Source organism: Fringilla coelebs, assembly GCF_963513975.1.
Source record: "Fringilla coelebs genome assembly, chromosome: 7".
Lineage (NCBI taxonomy): Eukaryota > Metazoa > Chordata > Aves > Passeriformes > Fringillidae > Fringilla > Fringilla coelebs.
In genome coordinates this window covers 18,573,607-18,594,741 of record NC_140035.1, presented here as the reverse complement: position 1 = coordinate 18,594,741, position 21,135 = coordinate 18,573,607, and the positions used below count along the sequence as shown (strand labels likewise).

Sequence of the window (21,135 nt, the reverse complement as noted above, 5' to 3'; positions counted from 1 at the left end):
TCGAATCCACACCTAAAAATATTATGTTTTGCAAATGTGTGATATACCTGGAAAGCACATTTTTTAAGTTAGTAGGAATCCACACATCTGTTTCCAGTACTCAAACAACCTCAAGGGTACCATATTTTAATTTCATTGCGTGCCATTCTCTCACAGGAGTAAAATCAAGCTGGATCAGTCAAGACTGGTGCTTTTAAGCCAGGCAGAGCAACGTGTCAGCATGTTTACACAGGTTACCTAAACAAATCATACATATTTGATCACTTCTGAGATTGATTGGCCTGCATGCTACTCAGCTCCAGTATCTTTTTCCCCATATGTTGCAATGTAGTGGGAACATGTGCAGCTCTCTGTAACTGAGTCCCATGACTCACATCACAGCATGACCGAGGGCAGCACCCACACCTTCTTCTCTCCTTGTTACATCTTTGGTATTTTCTGTACTATTTCCGTGGCATAACATGCATGCTGTGTAAGTTTGATTCTTGTTGACTGAATGATTAAGCATCAGCACTTTTCAAGATCAGAAGAGGTTAACAACCTATGATTTTATGACAATGGGAAGGTTGTCCTCACTTGATGTTTTCTGTTATCTGTTGTACTATGTTTTTAGCTGTCATGTAATTATGAACATTTTCTGATCACATTCGTTTGACCAATGCCTCTGTAATATTACATATATACAGTTACTTGTATGCTAAAAATGTTTATATCTTTTATATAAATTGGTTTGTGTTTGTTCACAACATTTTTGTAATTCACATTTCAGTTTCCTCATATAAGAGAAGCTAAAATATAGGATGAAATATACACTCCTAGGAACAATCAAATGTATTTTGTTATACATATGAATAGTTCCTTTGAATACGGGTGTAATGATGTAGTTATATTCTAGTCATGAAGTTTATATATGTCTGCAGGGTTGGAATGTAGGGAATCATTTATGTAAGCTTTGTTCTTCAGCATAAATTATTGTTTCTTTGTGAACATAATTCAATTGCTTTATTTTTTATAAAAACAGACATAAAACATTAATCAAAATTTCTATGAAGGTGTTTAAATAAATTTGGATGGTTTAAAACTATATATAAATAAGGATGTTCAAACAAGAAAGAAATATAAAATAGGAAAATTCAGGATAAGGATCAAATTAGGACAGTTTTTAAAAAGACAAAATAGGAGCTACTACACTTCCAAATCTCTAAATTCAGAAACTCTAGAACCATAACATTTACAAAGTTTTTTATTTAGCTTAATTGTACCAAGCTATGCATTTCTTGTTCCTGATGATCGTTTCTCTATAGTTTGACAGTTCTGCTCTTTACCATTGAGATAATACTTTGAAAAGACAGCTTTTATTTGTGTGGATTTGTTGTGGAATCATTATATTCCATCCATTCTTTTGCACTGTATTACCTATTGGAAGTATTTAGGTCTCCCTTCTGTGTAAAAGGGGACACTAAACTGTTCAGAAGGAATGGAAAAATATCTTTCTAGGGATTTTTGGAAGCTATTTTCAAGAGGCACTTGGGAATTGTCATATCCCATCCTAGTGGTCCCAGGTATTAGGGGGTGAGTCCTATTTGTTGGATATTGATTATGTGACCCTGCTCCTAACTCAGGCTTCTGCTTACATGAGTCTGGACAAACATAGAGCAGCATGCAAACTGGGAGCATGTAAACTGGGAGCTTCCAATCATTTGACTGAAAAACACACAAATCTTTTTCATTTGGAAGTCACTTTGTCTTATTACCATTCCCTGCATAATAAGGCAATGCTTTTTTCTAATAGATAAGTGTGGCAATTTTTTCTAAATAAATCCATTCAGTCCAGTGCCTAGTGTACATACAGTGTGGCCTTCTTGCCTATGTTTAGTAAACTGAACAGCAGCTAAGGGCCCTGGAAGTTGAAGGATGAACATTTCTGTCTTTCCTTAAAGTTCTCTTCCTGGAGTTATTCCCCAGATCAGTTAGACTTCTGCAAAGACTTCTGCTGTAAATAGCAAAGAAACTAGATTTCTAATTTTTAGTTAGAGGGAGAAACTTCTATGCACATTGATTTTTATGATCACTTTTTGTTGTTGTTTGATACCTGCATCTTATTGAAAAGTGTGACCCCCTCACATAAAAAAGAGAACGAATGTTTAACTAAATTTGTAACTCTTCATGCAGTAGAATTATACTCTACACCATCTGTAGAAGAAAGAGACCAGACTACCTGGTTTATGTCAAAATAGTTCATAGAATCTCTAGTTTTATTTCTAGAGTAAAGAAAATTGCCTTTTTTAATTAAAAATAAATTTTAAAAAGCTCTAACCTCTGATTCTTCTACCATGAATTATATAAAATACATAACTTCATGTTCTAAACACATTGATTCTTTTCAGTTACTTTTGTGTTTACAGTTGTTCATCTTTTATATTTTCATTTGGATTAATGTCATCTGCTAAGCTTACAGTCCAAATTACTTAGGGTACTTTACATTGCTTTAATTTTTTATTAATAATATGACACAAAACTTCTTTATTCTTAAAAAGTACATCTCTTAAAAATAATGACTTATTTCATTAAATGTTTTAATTTACTCACCACCACTGCAACATTTTGCAATATATATGCTATGTCATGGAATGATGAAAGCAGCATAATAATAGAATTGTGGAGGGCATATTGTGCTATCCCTGGGTTCAGTAGAGGTAATGATAGGAAAAGTTGTTTGCTGTGAATATTGCTGTTTTGAAATTATGTTGCTAAAAAAGAAAAGGCATTTTTACTGTAAGCATTAGTAGTATGGTAATTTAAGTTAATGCAGGATGCTGCATTACTTATTGTTATCATATTGTCTGTCTTCTTTCACAAACATTAGTTATTACTTAAAATAATCTTGTTCTTTCACATTTAACAATTGAGGTGTAAATACAACTTGATTGGGTAGTAAATTGTCTGTATTTATCTCTTAAATATCTCTTAATCATAAAGATCTAACTCAATTAGTAAAAGTGGTGTTGATTTAGCAAAACTGAGGTTGTTTTATAAAGCGTGCTTACATCATTCCCTACTGACATTTACTTGTGTGACTTCATCACTGATGTTTTATACTTCTTGATAATAACATTGTAAAATGTCAGAGAATGCTGTGACCAAAACTACTCTGGTTTAGTTTGGTACTCATACTTAACCTAAGTGTACAGGACACCATATCTTCCCTTAAAATCTCCACATCTCTGCAATACACAGGCAGATTACAAAATAATATATTAAGGTTTGTTCTTGTATTGGAATGTGGCTGGGGGTTTGTGTCTGTGTATGTTTGTTTTGATGTTTGGGGATCATTTTATTAATGTGACTTACGTAATATTAATTATTGAAAAAAACCCAAAAAACCCCCAAAATTATGTCTGGGTGTTGACTGTACAGGTATGTGTACCAGAGTAATGGGTAGTTTCAGAATGCACAATGTGCTACATATGTGCATTGGCAAAAAAGAATGCAAATAAATGCCAGTTGAAATGTATAAGAAAGTAATAGTGGAAAGCAAAATAAATAGAATAAGTATCAGCAAATCAACTTGGTAACAGTTAACTTTCTAGAAATTCTGAAATTCCAAGAAAGATTCCATGATATGCAGTGCAATCTCTAGATAGAAAGTGGCAATTTATGCACATTTCAACAGCATTGACTGCTACGTGTGGGTGTTTTTTTTGTATTTCTGGTGAAAAACATTGTTCTTATTATTGGCACATGGTGTTGCATGCTTAGTTAATTACACTTCTAAAAATATAAATATCAATTAAATAAAAAATATAATTTAATTTTATTTTCAGAAGCTAGATTTTTCCAGCTCATCAGAAGGAAGTACAGTTAATTTAGCTGTCTTTGGAGAAGAAAAAAGTGAAAGTGAACCAGAAAAAGCATCAGAACTACAAGCATGCTTCACAGAAGGTATGGAAATAGAATTTGGGCCTAGCAATTACATTTTGCTTGCTTGCAACAACCATTGGCTGTTAAAGGAAGCTATTTCCTATAGCAGTCCTGGATCCTAATTCATCAAGTCTTAGGGTATGATTAATTTTGCGTGTGTAGACAGCAATACTGACATCCATGAAATGCTATTTGTTAAAGCAAAGTTCAGTATGTGTGTATGTAGTCATTTTTAATGTTTTAAAATAATCACTAGTCACTATTCTACAAACTTCTTTTCAGCAGACAGTAATTCTGTTGATTTAAATTACTTTGTCAGTAGTGAAATCTGCAAGATCAAGCCCTACACTTGGCTCACTTCACTGAGAAATTTAAAATGGAATCATGTGATTGATCACTTCCAAATGCACCATCATTCAATGGAGTTTGACTCAAACAAACTTATTTTGTTGTCATTGCGCCATGAATGGGGGGAGAGGATGTATAAATATACTCTGGCTTAAAACAGGTGGATGAGATCCTGTGTATCTATTTAAGTAAAGAAGTCATAACAGCATACTTGCAGGTCCTTAAATGTTTTGATTTATTTTAGTTCTGAATAGATGCATCTTCTAGGGGACTACCAAAATTTACTATGTAGGAAAGAATTTCTGGGGTTTTTTTTATATTATTGATAATAATTTCCTTTTAAATCATAAGTAAAATAATTCAGACAAAATATGGTCCAGGATTAACTCTCCTATCCCGTCCATGCTTTTTAGTTTACTGTTTTGCAGACATCTTTGATATTAGGCTGGGACTTTTGTCCTTTGTAGTATTATTTTACTGGTCTTTATAAAACCAGAATTGTTTGTCAGTGTGCAGCTGAATTGACTATATCAAGTTCTTAATTTAAAAAAAAATCCAACAAAAAAATGTACCTTTCTCAAATAATTTGACAACATATTAAAATTCTTCCTTATCCTTGTGTTATGTGATACCAATTCTTTCTTGGGTATAAGATTTATTTTTTCATAAGATAAATGTGTTGAGTGGTTGAAGGTGAGGTAGTTCATGTTCTTCACATTGGTGGCTGTTTTAGCTGAGATGATGAAATTCAGTGTCACTTATTTGTAACATATTAACTTAATGACACTTAACAGGAAAACCAGAAAGCCTTCGGGATCCATTAAAGTCATGTCAACATGGTTTTGTTTCTATGTGAATAATAATTTTTAAATAATTAGGGAGGCTACTCTTGGCTAAGCAGTTACTGAGATTCATTGCTAACAGTGCCTTGAGGCCCCATGATAAAGTAGGGAGCTCTCCAATGTGAGGCAGATTTCTGTGGACAGTTGCCACAATCTGTATCACAGTGGAAAAGTTCTCATTATCTCCTGTTAAAATGTTTGTTTTTGTAAAGAGTTACCCTTCGTCAGCCCATAGAGCATCAGTTGTTCCTCAGCATAGTAAAAATAGTATTAATGTCTGATTTATTTGAACCTTTTCTAAAGGCAACAGTTCTTTTAAAAGAAGAAGCTTCTGTGTTCTTGAACAAGCTCATGTGGAAGTTGCTATATGCTCGTTGTTTCTACTCCCTGACAATTTGCATATATTCTTTAATTATCTGTATATAAACTGAATCATGTAAATTTTTAAATCTGTTTGTAAATGAAAATCAGCTCAGTTAGATGACTGTCCTTTACTATAAGCTTGATGTAGCATCAGAGTAGAGGAAAAATTGTGTACACTCAAGTTTTCCTACATCAAAAGTATAAAATTGAAAAGATAAGTAGCATTAAGTAGCAAGAAGTAACTTGACCTTCCTGAAACAGAAGCTAGCTAAGAATGCTTTTATTTTTTAGGATAATGAAAATTCTACCATATAACAGTTTCTTAATTTTTGTGGCATTAGGCTGTGTACGGAAGTTTAAATGCTGTAAAGGCAGCACGGAGAGCACAAAAGGAAGAATCTGGTGGAACCTTCGAAAAACCTGTTTCAACATAGTAGAGCACAACTGGTTTGAGTCATTCATTGTCTTCATGATTCTTCTCAGCAGCGGTGCTCTGGTAAGTAGAGCTTCTACCCATAGAAAGAGTACCTAAAAAAATGTTTTATCTAAGTGTAGTATTACATCACGTGTATTACTTAAGAATAAAACACGAAGTTGTCTTTGAAGAGAACTTGGAACTAAACTCCCAGAATATTTTGGGTATTACATTTAATTAGATTGCATTAAAATTTTGATGACTGCTAGGTGATGTGTGTGTTTATGAAAAGGATTACACAAAAAAATCTTAAAGAAATTATAAAAATCATGAAAAGGGAAATGTGTGCATTAAACAACTGCATTACTTCAACTGAAAATTGTCCCCCAGAGCAGATAGTGAATTCATCATGTTCATAGTTAATTTTTTGCTACAGTTTTAGTTGCAGTATTTCTGGACTGTTACATAGGAATTCTTGAATTTCTTTTTACTATTCTTAGTGACATTTAGTGCTTCACATATTTGTTTCATTTTGGCTGCTGATTGACATGGGCTATTGTCTTGGTCTCTGCTCCAGCACCTAAAGCACCAGGTTCTTCCCTTCCTTCTTCCCTGACCTTGGTGTTTGCAGGGTAGTTTCTCTCACTTTTTTCCTTCAGTGCTCATACTGCCATGCAGTGCTTTGCCCTTTCTTAAACATGTTTTCCCAGAGTTACTGTCAGCTTTATGTGCTCGGCTGCTTCCTGTGTGGGATCAATGGTGGAGCTGGCACAAAGCAGTCTCCTGGTCTCTCCTCACAGTGGCCACATCTACAGCCTCCCACTACTAAAACCTTGCCATCAGCACCTAAGACAGGAATTCACTAGAGATCATCAACATAATATCTAGTCTCTGCTTAATTGAAGTTGATGTAATAATGATAGAATGTAATAATGATGTAATAATGATAGGTTCTGACAGAACCTGGCTGGGCTTTTCGGGGTGAAAAATTATAATTCTGTGTTGACTATTATTGAAATTTCTAAAAATCTTTTGGGCAACCTCAGACTTTTTATTGTAATTCCATTTTCAGACAATAATAAAGGCTAAAACGCAGAAAGGACGTAATTGTCATTCTGTTATTTTGGTTTTTCAAGGTAAAACATCTAAAGTTGAAACTGATTTTACTTTGCTGTTTTCATTTAGTTCTGGGTTAATTTGTAATTTTCAAAGACTTCAATATCTGACTTATATGTAACCCATTTTTTACAGGCTTTTGAAGATATATATATTGAACAGCGCAAGACTGTAAAAGTCCTGCTGGACTATGCTGATAAAATCTTTACTTACATCTTTATTCTGGAAATGGTGCTAAAATGGGTGGCCTATGGTTTTCAGACTTACTTCACTAATGCTTGGTGCTGGCTGGACTTCCTGATTGTTGATGTAGGTACTTTGCTTTCCAAGCAGTCTGTTTCTTCAATCTGATAGAGGTATATGCAGTGAATAATACTAATTTGGTTTAAAGGAATGGAACATTACATTCTGGTGACTAAGGCCCTGCTGCAGTTGTCCAGTGTGTAACTAAATCTCCCTTTGTGCTGTCACTGACACCATGTGTTTTGTGTTTTACTGTGCGGGGTCCCAGCTGCTGAGGGAGCACTCTTTACAGATTTCACTTCAGTCTGCTGGATGTGGCAGCAGAGAGAGCAAGGAGGACTCAGGCACAGGAAAGGAAAGGGAAATTTCAGTGGGATAGGGCATTTGATCCTGGCCTTAATGGGGCACTGACAAAGAACTGCAGGGGAGAATTGTTTTTCAACAATTACTGTGTTGAAAAACAACAATGTGTTGACATTGCACTCCAGAAAAACTAAATTAGTGACATTGCATGATATGTTCATTTGGAGTTCTTTCTTTTTGTGAAGATGTTGGACTAGAAATTCAACAAGTGGACAAAAGAAGACTCTATTGATTGGATGGTACCTGGGATCTAGGGCAGAAATTTTGTCCCCTACCAGTAGAATTTAAACTTACCTAATATTCTTTTTAAAGTAGGTTTTTTGGATGGAAAGGCACAAGTGATGTTTGTTATTTGTCTTCCTCATTTAACTGTGCTTCTTTTAACTGTGGATCCCCATTCTTAGCAAATGGACTAAGTCAGTAACATGAGAAAATATGTGATTTATTTTTCTTCTGGAGTATGCAGTTTCCTGTTTTTTACTTTCATGGCCCCTCCATTTCTTCTGTTGTGAGCACCCTATTAATACTTACACCAAGAACACAGTCAACGTATTCCCAGAAAAGATGTACAGATCTGTAAGAAACTTAACAAGTATAAAGGCCTTCCCCTAAGAGTAAATTTTCTTAAACAAGATAACCTTGGCACATGAAAGGAAAAAAAGTTGGGACTGTCTTTGAGTAAGGCTGAATATATAATTTTTGTGTATTTGCTTTCTTTGTGGATGCTATAGCATTCTGATTTTTCTTTATTATAACTTAAGTGTTAAGTGAAAAATTAGGAAAATTCTATAATTCATGGGAAATCAGCAGCAATCACCTAGATAGATTCTGTCACCTTTGCATAAAATTGTTGATGCCATGTTTTATACTCTTTTCATATTATTAATAACTAGGCAATATGTTTCCAGAAGCTTGTGATACATAAATTTTGAAATTTTTTCCATTACAATGGTCACTGGTAAAAAAGAAAGACAATTAAACAGAAATAAGTAAATCTATTACTATTTAAGGAGTATTCAGATTTAGTGTCTCTGTACAAGCCTGTATTGGGAAACGTTGATCTTGAATTCAGTTTTGAGATCAATTCTTCTGATTAGGCATGCCATGTATCCATGTGAATAGCTATGGGCTCTTCATTCTTTCAGCAATCTCAGTGCTTTCATGTAGCCATCCTAATCTTTTGTTTAGAGTGTCTGCATTTTGTGGTCCTATATAATAGATATAATAATTCATGTTGGGGGACACCATCAGAGGGTTTCAATTAGCTCTAACCTCAAGGTTAGACTAGACAGCTCAGGCTGATACTCGGTTTTGAATGGAGAATGCCTTACTCAGCAATGCAATTTCCAGTGTTTGGCCTCCTGTATTGTAAACCCACTCCCTCCACCCCTGAAGTCATGGTGGTCTGCTTAGCTTTTTCTGACATTATTGCTAGACTTACTTGTTATTGTTTTCAGCCACTAACAAGGAATTTTAATTCTTTCTCTTCCTACTGGTTTAGCATGCAGGTAGTGCCCTCAACTGCTTAAATAGATGTTAGTTTTATCTTTCTGTCCTATGCCTTTATCCAGCTAAACATTGAACAAATTTGCCATACCACTACCAGTCAAGTTGGAGTATCACTGTGAGCCATTTTACAGAATCTTTTCAGGCAAACTGTTCTGTACCTAGCAGCCTAAGCTCTCCAGCTGTTCCCTGTTTGGGAAAGAACTTATGGTGTACAGACAGTTCTTACCCATTGTGATGTTTACAGTTATTTAGCCCTGAAACAGATAATTAGCCCTGAAACAAATAAAAATGCTCGTTTTGCTCAGCTTTCCATGTGCAATTACAAATGGTATCACAGAGAAGAGCAAAAATGGGATTGTACAGTATTTTGCTGCTTGCTTGAGGTACCCTTAGAGGAAAGAAATCTGCAGGAGACTTCCTTGTGTAAACACAACAGGAGATAGCTGTCTGGAGTGGGAGGTTCAAGGAGGACACAAGTCATTGACTTTCACTGGAAAATAGCAGGAAAATCAACTTTTGAGCTGTTAATCCAGCTGTACGGAAGGTTTCAAAAATCCTTGTGGATTAAACCCTTTCTTCCACAAAAGTAGGCACATTAATTGTCCAAAATACAAACAATTTTTAAAATCCAAAGATTTTTCCAGCTTATGATAACAATGTACTTTTGTGTAGTTATACTGTTGGGTAGTTACAAGAATAGAAAGTTGAAATTAAGCTGAGGTTGGGATTCTGTCTGATGTGCTTCATTACAGGACATTTTGTAATATTTCCCCTTCTTATTTTGCAACACACCTCTTGAATTTTCTAATTTTCTAATGTTGTATTTTGGATTTCTATATGTAGAAGCCAGTTTATAGATGGTATCACAGGCTGTCCAAACCACAATCAAACACAAGGAGGGAGAGGAAATTACTTACTTTTTTTAAAAAATAAAAATGTACATATGCACATATCCACAGATAGTATTATGGATTAAAGTATGTTTTTGTTCAAACTGTTCTGAAATTTACATGCAATGTTAGACTAATTTTTTTCTTTTTTTTTTTGTTCTTTTTTTATTTTCACTAAAAGATTAAGGAACTTGTGAATTTTTTTCCCCAATATCCAGATCAAAATTTTACCCCTCAAGGCATTTCTGTTTTGAAGCTACTTAAAAAAGAAAGTACTTTTGTTTTGTTTTGTTTCCTCTAGGTCTCATTGGTCAGCTTAGTAGCTACTGCCCTTGGTTTCTCAGAATTTGGTGCAATTAAATCTCTCCGCACATTAAGAGCTTTGAGACCTCTAAGAGCTTTGTCACGCTTTGAAGGCATGAGGGTAAGGGAAAAAAAAGGAAATAATCCCTTAAACAAATCCCTAAAAATATGCCAAATTATAAAAGCATGGAATAATACTAATTGAATGTCTGTCAGTAAGGCCAACAGTAACATGTTTGATTATATGACATGCATTACTACTTTTCTATTTGCATTACTTCAATGTAATATAAGGCTTTACATTAAATCATCTTCTAGATTAAAAAAAAAAGAAAAAAATCACTTGTGTTGTTTTTAATTTTTTTTTCCTGTGTTTATTGACTAGGTTGTTGTGAATGCTCTTACAGGAGCAATCCCATCCATTATGAACGTACTTCTGGTTTGTCTTACATTCTGGCTAATTTTCAGCATCATGGGAGTAAATTTGTTTGCTGGCAAGTTCTATCACTGTGTTAACACCACAAATAATGAGATGCTCACACCAGAACAAGTCAGTAATAAAAGTATGTGTGAAAATATGAACAAGACTACTGGAGATGTTCGGTGGAAAAATGTTAAAGTAAACTTTGATAATGTTGCAATTGGTTATCTTTCTCTGCTGCAAGTGGTAAGTGCATAAATTTTCCAGCTTTCGTTTTAGTTGTGGTACCATTTAATTCCATAGTTTTCAATGTTATTTTAAAATAAATAAATGGATATGGATTTGACTTTATAATTTGGTTCTATGGAGCTAATTAATGTTGCTTATTTCAAAAATGAGATACATTGTCTGGCCACTTTGGAAGAGGAGGAATATCTAATATTTACCTGATGGATAAAAAGTTTCTTGGCGCCCAACTGCCAGTAACTTTTCAAGTGCTGTGGAAATACAGTGTGTAGTTAAAATATCCAGTTAAAAACTGCAGCTAGGTTTCATTTTCTTTTATTTTCTTTATCTGTTAAGGCATATTGACTAATATTTTTACCATGGTTTTCACAGATACATTCTAGGACTTATCTTCAAATAAGAAGAATGTTAGATTTCTGGGCACGAGCCTTTTTAGAGAAAGTATCTGTAAATTGCCAATAAGACATGCATATATATTTATAATTGTATGCATTTGACAAACTGCTTCTGGGAAATTAATTGTAAGCAATTTGTAATTATTCTGCCTTTACAAATTTCCAACTGGTAGTGTTTACTAGTTAGTATTGTGCTAGCAGGCTACCATCTGTTTGCTTCTGGGGGTAACAGTAGCTATTGCTAAACAGCACTGGGCAATAGTATAAATTACCAGCTTAGAGAGTGGCACTGCTTTTAGTATTTGTAGTATTGCACCCACAGTTCACCTGTGTAATGATTGCAGTAAACATGTCATTCACACCTTTCATGCCCTCAAAGTTTGATGAAGACCCTCTAGAAGGACAAAGAATTGGTTGGATGGCTGTGTGGAAGGACTTAGAGTCACTGTCTTAGTGTCCAAGAGGAAACCAGTACAAAGTAGTGTCCCTCAAGCATTCCCTCCAGGACCAGTACTGTCTAATAGCTCCATCCATGACATCTCTAGTGGAATTGAGTGCACCCTCAGCAGGTGGCAGATGACACCAAGCTGAGCTTTGCGATAGGCTTAGATGGCACACACTTTAAGGACAGATGAGCTACTGAGTCCTTGGGCAGCTTCCTTCAGTCTCTTCTTGGAGCTCTTTGTTTGCAGTGGAGTGACCCACACCATCCCTGTGCAGGTGGACTAGCTGATCCTGCAGGTTCCCTGTACCCTGACGTCAGGGACTCGGCTTTACTGGGATGTCAAATAGCGCAGTGCCTTTCCTGTTAAGGCAATGCTTTACAGATGGCTGCCAGCACATCACATTTGCTTGGGAGATAAATCACTCTCTTTCTGGTATGATGATACTGATTGCAACTCATCTCACAGAGAGTTTATATGAATTTCCATGAAGATTAGAATTTATTCGGTGTTTTTAAGAACTGGGGGGAGATATTCTACAGTAATGAACTTCCTGTAAATGCTTCCATTGTAACGCACCAGACTTAATATTTTCTTTATTTTTATGAATAGAAATACTTTGCAGAAGACACTGGTTTATTTAGAATGTTCTCAGACCTGGAGTTGTGATAGAAAATATTAACAAATTTTGTTTTTAGGCAACATTTAAAGGATGGATGGAGATTATGTATGCTGCAGTTGATTCTACAGAAGTGAGTGCAATATAAAATCTACTATGTAAATATAAAATTTACTGAGGGAAAACAAATCTAAGACCTATGTAAGGCTTCTTGAATGGTTGAAATGATCTAAAATATAAAAAATTAAATGTAAAGCCCTGATGAATTTGATGAATTTTCTACAATCTATGCCCACAAAGTGCTTATACTTTTATCAGGTAGCAAAAATTATAGCTGTGAGCTACATAAATTACTACTAATTTAATAATTCTTCTGTAAAAATCCAAAATAATGAGATCTGGTTTTCTATTAATGTCTGAGATTGTACAGATCAGGAAACAAGTTTTTTCTGTGTCCTCAAAAATAACCCAAACAGTCAAGAGGCATCACTGCGAAAGCTAATCCAGAGCTGCCGACTCTGATGATCTCAAAAACTAAATTTGCTAACTTTTGCTGATTTTTCTTCTAATCTTGAAGAAAAATCTTGTTTGCATCTCTCCTCAATCCAGCTCTTGATTTGCATATAGTCTATAGGAACTGAATTGATTTTGAGATTTGCACATTTCTGTCAAATTTAGTAGAACCTACATGAAATGTCAAATGTCATCAAAGAACGGGCAGAGAGGGAAGGAATGGCAAGTCCTGCAATGTGTGCAATTACAGAAACCTGTATTAAATAGATTTTCAAGTTCAAATATGAGGCAAGTGTAGTGTATGCTCCAAAAGAGTTGGGTTTACCCCCTGTCCATCTGGATGCAATTTCTCCTCCTGCTCAGGATCTTGTCTTAACTGTTATTTGTGATGTTTTATTGTTTTCCTATGTTACATAGGCAGGGAGACAGCCCAGGTATGAAGACAACCTCTACATGTACCTTTACTTTGTGGCCTTTATCATCTTTGGATCATTTTTCACCCTAAACTTATTCATTGGTGTCATCATAGATAACTTCAACCAACAAAAAAAGAAGATAAGTACCACATGTTTCATTTTCACAATACTTCATTGTTATTGAGCATTCAGTAAATGTATGCAAGGATAAATAATAGTGTATGAAATTTCTCATAGTAGTAGAAAGAAAAAAAGAAATCAGGTTTTAAGATTTTTGTTTGTTCAAAATAATTAAATAACATTCTTTTCTTTTTAAGACATCTGAAGTAATTTAAAATTACACTTAGTGTTTGAGTGTTCTCCACATCCCTGTGCAGCCCAATGATAGGTTGTCCATCAGAAAATTATGACTTTGTTTTTCTTAACTTTACAGTGCTGTGAATAAGCAATGTGAAAGTGCAGATGGCTTAAGCAAATAAAAGGCAGGAAAGAAGAAAATATGCAAAACGATAAATTTCAAAACTGATAAGGAGCTAACATATAGCAGTATTGTGGAGGCCTCCATTACAGAGACTAACACATTGAATGCTGAAAATACTTCTCTGTAGTGTAAAATTAGAGAGGGGAGGGAAACTGTCTTGAGTTAGTGAATTTGCAAGAAAAAGAAAATGTAGGTCATTTGAAAATGTGTAGGTTTTCTTTTCAACTTAAGCTGTTTCTATTATTTAAATGAACACAGGATTGTGTCAAAAACTCTAGGGAAACGTAAATAGATGAAAATGCTAGCTATGATGGCAAATTAAATTGTATTTGCTATTTAAACCATAAATGGTGGCATCTTCATCCTTCAAAATATTTGTGCCTTCCTTGGAGAGAACTTCAGGGGCATCCCTTAGCAGGAAGGTGGATCCATTTCTTATCCTTGGAGAGCCTATCTAACCTCATCCTAAGGTTATATACATGTTATTGGCATTTCTGGCAGTCGATGTGTAACAAGGTGACCTTACTCAGTAATGAGGTAATTATAAATTTTATTAAGTTCACTTGGCAGACACTGTCCACTGGAATCATCATGACTCAGAAGGCAGTTAAGGGTTCCTGCTAAATGGCTTTTTGTGGCAGTGTGGTATATGCCCCTTGCACATTTGGAGCTGTTGTAAGTCACCAAGAAAGTAAAATACTGGACATGCAATTAGGCTGGGGAAATTCTATCTATATGGTATTCTTCAGTCTCATCTAGCAAATTAGCAAGCATTAGTTGTCTGTCTTTTGAATTTATAGGTGCGTCTGTGTTCACAGAAATGTGCAGCTCACACAGTTCATGGCTACCCAGCAGTATTTTTCTTGTCACTGTTCTTTTTTCATATCACTGACACTTGGGCATGTTGGGATATGAATGGAAAAGACCTCGTGTTGCACTGTAGTGTCTCTGTGTAGTTAAACTGTGTTTTTCTGTGCTTCCTGTGTGCATCCTGCTTTCATTACATTAGTTCTGTGAGGGAGGCAATGCTCTGCTGTTGGGTTCCTAAGTGGTCCTTAAGGGGACCTATATTGGGGCCTGTATTCTCTCTGGGGACAGTACACCAAGACAAGGATGGCTTGTTCTCTCATGACAGCCATTACATCACTTAGACAGCAGAAGAAATCCCAATCCTACTTTCTCTATGGCTCTCTTCTTTTACTCTTTATTTCCCATTGACTGAAATCTTCCAGCTGTCATAGCACATTTCCACCATAATTATCAAATCAACTTCTTGCTTTTCTTCCAAAACTCTTACTCTGCAAGAAGTTAATTTTATTTGAATATTTGATTTATGAGGAGAGTTTGTTAAAGATGGTCTCTTTTGCCTTCTAAATCTTCATGTCAATATATAGACACAGCTGAAAGTTAAATACACCTTCATTCAGACTTATCATTACTTTGGCTATAAGATTGAGACTACATTTGACAAATTCAGTGTGACAAAGTCACAGAATCACCCCTGACACTGAAGTTCATTTCCACATGCCACTGCTTTGAAGTCCTGCATACCTGTAATGCAATTACAAAGAAGTGCATGAAGGAATAAAACAAGCTCCTTGACAATATAAATTGTATTTCTGATAAGGGTTGCCATGTGTGTATTACACCAGTCTAGAAATCCTTTAATTCAGACAAGAAACCCCAAAGTAAACCCATGCTTCTGATGATCTAGGTGCAGTGTAAGGGGATGATCAAGCTTCATATACATTGTCCATATATCATCTGAACTGAGATACCTATACTCAAATGGTAAAATGCACATCCTGAAAAGAAAAATCAGTAATTTCTTTCTCTTTGTATGTTTTACCTGGAGGCATATATGCTCACAGTGTATCTTTGTACCTTTGAAACTTTTTTATTTCTGGTAGATTGATTTACAATGTGGAGTTCATGATGCTAGATTTATTGTCTATGAAATATGTGTTTTCCAAGTTGGGTTTAGTTTTTTTAAATTTATTTAATTGAATTAATCAGGTATGTATTTTTTAAAATAAGAAATAGATGGAAGTTTTGGGGATTTTCTTTACTCCATAATTTCTTTCATTTTTTCTTCAAGATTCATCACATATTTTAACAATGTTTGAAATAATTATTATGTTTTGGTTCTGGTGACAATGTATAAGGATGACTAAAGGGCTTATTTAAGCCATGTTCTGCAATTCTGGGAATTAATGGATATTAAGGCTTGTCTGTAATCAGATTTGGGGTTTCTTTTATTAATTTACCTTGGAGGCCAAGACATTTTCATGACAGAAGAGCAAAAGAAATACTACAATGCAATGAAGAAACTGGGCTCCAAGAAACCACAAAAACCTATACCTCGACCAGTGGTAAGAAATGTGCTGTTCTTATGTCATCTGTATTTGGAGAGAAATCCCAGCAGTTCATCCATTATAATAAAATTTATCCTTTAACTCTAAAATGGTTTCAGCATAATTCAAGTTACCCCTTAATTCTGAATTGAAATGTACATGTGTCTGTTCTGCAGGAAAAATCTCTTGTATTTGTTATGCCTGAGGAAGCAGAGAATCAAAAAACATGAAGAAATATAGGCTTGTTGAGTTTTGAGAGAAAAACTTTGAACTAGCATATAAGTTACTGGACAATGGTTTTCTTAGATTTTTGAGCCTTTTGTTGGTTGTATATTTTGGGAGAGGAAGAATGAAATGGGAGGGAGGAAACAGATATTTATTACATAAAAATACTATAACCTTTTCTTTTTTCTTCCCTCAGAACAAATTGCAAGGTCTGGTGTTTGATATTGTAACCAAGCAACTATTTGACATCATCATTATGGTTCTAATCTGTCTTAACATGATCACAATGATGATAGAAACAGATGACCAAAATGAACTGATGCAAAATATTTTATATTGGATTAACTTGGTCTTTGTTGTCCTTTTCACTGGTGAATGTGTCTTCAAAATATTTTCACTCCGTTATTATTACTTCACCATTGGCTGGAATATTTTTGATTTTGTGGTTGTTATTCTTTCAATAATAGGTAAGAAATTCTTAAGTTCAAAATGAAATATAGTTATAGGTGTATTTAATGCTTTATCTCTGTCAAGTTGCTCAAATTAGAGGAGTTACTTAATTTTAATTTCTCTCGATTATTTAGGAAACAAAATGCATACTTGAAAGTGCTAATTTTCTTAATAATTCTGTATCAGTTTTAATACTTTTAGGTTTGGGGTTATTTTCTAAAAATGCTGGGAAAAATTCCAAAATTATCCATAAAAGATAAAATTCATCTTCAATTATATTTTCTACTAATTCCACAACTAGAGCTGGGGAGGGAGTTTATACTTTTCTGCGGAAAATGTAATCTGTGTTAAAAACTTACTCTCTTAATTTATTTTTATGTTTCACAGGTATGTTTCTAGCTGAGGTGATTGAAAAGTACTTTGTGTCGCCCACTTTGTTCAGAGTCGTACGACTTGCCAGAATCGGTCGGATCCTGCGCCTCATTAAAGGCGCTAAGGGAATCCGCACTCTGCTTTTTGCTTTGATGATGTCTCTTCCTGCTTTGTTCAACATTGGGCTGCTGCTCTTCCTGGTCATGTTCATCTATGCCATATTTGGCATGTCCAACTTTGCCTATGTCAAGAAGGAAGATGGGATCGATGACATGTTCAACTTTGAAACATTTGGCAACAGCATGATCTGCCTGTTCCAGATCACCACGTCCGCTGGCTGGAATAATTTGCTCAACCCAATTCTGAACAGTGGCGCGCCAGACTGTAACCCCTATGAAGACCACCCAGGGAGCTCTGTGAAAGGTGACTGTGGCAACCCTTCTGTTGGGATTTTCTTCTTTGTCAGCTACATTATCATATCCTTTCTGGTAGTGGTGAACATGTACATTGCTGTGATTTTAGAGAACTTCAGTGTTGCTACTGAAGAAAGCGCTGAACCCTTGGGTGAGGATGATTTTGAGATGTTCTATGAAGTCTGGGAAAAATATGATCCTGGTGCAACACAATTCATAGAATACAGCAAACTGTCTGATTTTGCAGCTTCTCTAGATCCTCCTCTTAATATACCAAAACCAAACACGGTTCATCTTATTGCAATGGATCTACCTGTAGTGAGCGGTGACAGAATTCACTGCCTTGACATCTTGTTTGCTTTCACAAAGCGTGTTTTGGGGGAAAGTGGGGAGATGGACGCCCTCAGAATACAAATGGAAGATCGGTTTATGGCATCCAATCCTTCTAAAGTCTCCTATGAACCAATTACAACCACACTGAAACGAAAGCAGGAGGAAGTGTCTGCTGTCATCATTCAGCGTGCTTACAGACGTCATCTTCTAAGGCAATCAGTAAAGAAGTTTTCATTTATGTATCAGAAAGATGGGGCTAATCAGCTTATCAAAGAGGATGTGATTGTTGGTAAGCTGAGTGAAAACTCATCTCCAGAGAAAATGGATATGTCTGCATCCACCACAGCTCCACCTTCTTATGACAGTGTAACAAAACCAGAAAGGGAAAAATATGAAGATGACAAATCAGAAAAGGAAGACAAAGAAAAAGACAGAAGAGGAAACAAAAAGTAAAAGGCAGTTTTATCCATGCTGACTATTTGCAAGCTTGAAAATATGTTTTTGTCAGTAGTGCTCTTACTGGAGATTATGCCAAAATTATAAGTTTTTACATATTTACCCACTACTACAGACAGTGCCTGTCCGAGACAATGATCCATTACTAGTAAACTCTTGGTGTGTAACAGGGAAACAAACTTGCAGAACAATAGTTCTGATTATCAGCTGTTACTAATTGAGAGGAGACACAAAACTTCTACTTGGAATATAGGAACCCTTAATGGGTCCTAATAAGCCTGTATTTTTGTGGAGTAAGTGTATCCACTGTGTGTATCCACATTTCATCTCTTGTCTGTGTTCCATGATTTCATTTGCTTTAATAACATACTGCTTCATTAATTCTGCCATGCTGAGAAAAAAATCGAAATAATCTTTATTTAGATAAACACTAAATATTACTCTTACGTGCAGAGAAACACGAATGTCAGGAATACGTAATTATGGCATCATAATATGAACGTAGTTCTCTTCAAGCCACTTCTAAATGCAAAAAAAACAGGATTCCAGATTATCAAACCTCAGGGTGTATATCAAAGAAGCACCAAACTCTAAAAAAAACCGAGTCCAGATAAAGAATGTGTCAGTAAATCAAACAAGGGAATAATTCTCTCAGAAAAGAGGTTGGTAACTTAATCTTTTAAGTTTAAGGTATTTATTTTTACTACCTTTTAGTAGTTTTTAATTTATTGTACTGTCCATTTCAAATACAGTGTTTTAAATAGATGATGCTACATAGAGCTCCTGTTTGAAAAATTGTGAAACTGTGAAAAAAATTACTTTCAGAGTATACAAGATAGTTTATAATTCCTGAAACATTCAAACAATTCTTTTCACAGAAAAGCTGCAAATGGCAAATTCTGCCTATAGGAAATTATATCTTTTTTTTAATGGTATCTTTTGACCTGTATTATTGTGAGTAGCTTCCATACTTTATTCCAAAGTCTGTTGCTACACTGCTTATTTCTCATGAGTGTACCCCACTTAGGAAAATAATCAAAGCTATGAGTATAAATTGATAGCAGAGTACCTTTGGGGGACAAATACTACCTTAATATATACCTCAGATTTAATTTTCTCTACTTTGGAAGGATGGATCATAGGAGAGAGGTGGTTTTGACACCCTCTTGGCAATTTAGTCAAGTTTCCACTGTAATGTACCTTCCATAGAGAGCTGAGATGACCAAAAATGTAGTGAAATCAGCTTTGTCCTGCACTGGGGTTTAGAGGATTATTTTTGCATTCAGGCTGACACTCTACATGTAAGTAAGATACCCTCTGTTATTTAATCAGTTGTTTTACACAGTGGTACCTTTTTGTACAAGGAGACAATGACCTAATTACCATATATGTGTCAAATATGTACCCTAGTAAGTTAGCTTACAACATTTCAGTAGATATTATGATATATTCTGTGATACTTCAAATAATTGGAAGCTCTAACTGATGCATGCATGCTGCTATTATCCTACAGCTGTTAAAGTTGAACATGGGAAGAAATGTGAGTGCTAAAAAGAAAAACTCTTTGACAAGACCATCATTCCTCATACCAGTAAGCAATAGTTTGCTGCTATTAAAGATTATATTTTGTGTGAGTCTTGCAATCAGCAAATATGCAGTAAGGTAGTGGACTATACAGGACAAATAGATGGCTTAAAATATGGGGCTAGAAGAAAATTATGAGATATATCTATTATTTTTATTTTAAAAATAGTTTTGTTTTATAACATTTTTTACTCCCTGTAAGAAATTACACATATTTTCCTGTTGTTGTTATTATTTATTGCTGTCTATCTTTGACACTTTACTGTTCAGGAACATAATATATAATGTGTATCTGAAAACTTCTGCTAATTGCTTTAAACAGCTTTTAATAAGGAATAAATTTAAAACAAATGGACAGTACAAATTTTTTTTCTGATCCGTAGGTGTGTCTTTTCATGTGAAACAAGATAGAAGGCCTTTTTTAATGTTATAATCCTGTCTATTGATTTTCAGGGATCTTAGTCATAGGAACATTGCTTTTTCCCCAGAGTTAATCTCACACTGTCTGCTTTGCTTATTGGTGCACTCTGCAGTAGAAACACTTTAAATATAATTTGTTATTCAAAAATCTTCCTTCATGAGGATGAATAGTGAACTTGTGCAATGGACAGTGAAACACTTTGCATTTCTTACAAAAGAACTAGAATATTGATGGGCTCTTGCTTTTATGGAAATTATTGGCTCGCAGTGTACTGATGAACTGCATGCAGGAAGTTGTTTTACCAAAAATAACTACATTGCTAACAACCCAAAAGAATAAAGATAACCTTTTTATGTAACTATTTTAGTCTTTGTCTTTTATTGTATGAATTTTATAGAGATTAACAAGTAATGGTTGGTAATATTAAGGGGAAGTCACTTCAGCAGTGAGGTGATTTAGACATCTAGATCACCTGTTGCTTTGTGACTTAGCTCAGTCTCAACTTGTCACCATCAAGATGAAGTGCTGATGTTGTTCTGACCAGAGGAGTTTTCCTAGAATTCAAAAAAAAAATTCATTTCAGCTAAATTGCCAAATTTTTGAGTTGTCCAGGAAGAGCTCTAGTGATATTCTCTGTTGGGCAAGTCCAGTGTGGGATGGCTCCACAGCTGCTCCTGCAG

At 35.0% G+C, this 21,135-nt stretch overlaps 1 protein-coding gene across 1 annotated transcript in view; it reads left to right on the top strand.

The window, feature by feature from the left end:
* The window catches only part of LOC311155932 (sodium channel protein type 2 subunit alpha-like), a gene marked incomplete at both ends in the record, with an annotated part of 40,696 nt that extends 22,249 nt beyond the window's left edge, over nt 1-18,447 (top strand). Inside the window, 10 exons of the mRNA XM_084209433.1 lie at nt 3,825-3,942; nt 5,816-5,970; nt 7,141-7,314; nt 10,312-10,434; nt 10,699-10,980; nt 12,517-12,570; nt 13,368-13,509; nt 16,089-16,219; nt 16,623-16,893; nt 17,264-18,447. Coding sequence (XP_084065559.1) covers nt 3,825-3,942; nt 5,816-5,970; nt 7,141-7,314; nt 10,312-10,434; nt 10,699-10,980; nt 12,517-12,570; nt 13,368-13,509; nt 16,089-16,219; nt 16,623-16,893; nt 17,264-18,447 — 2,634 coding nt within the window. The remainder of the gene's footprint in view (nt 1-3,824; nt 3,943-5,815; nt 5,971-7,140; nt 7,315-10,311; nt 10,435-10,698; nt 10,981-12,516; nt 12,571-13,367; nt 13,510-16,088; nt 16,220-16,622; nt 16,894-17,263) is intronic.
* Between the last annotated feature and the right edge of the window lie 2,688 nt (nt 18,448-21,135).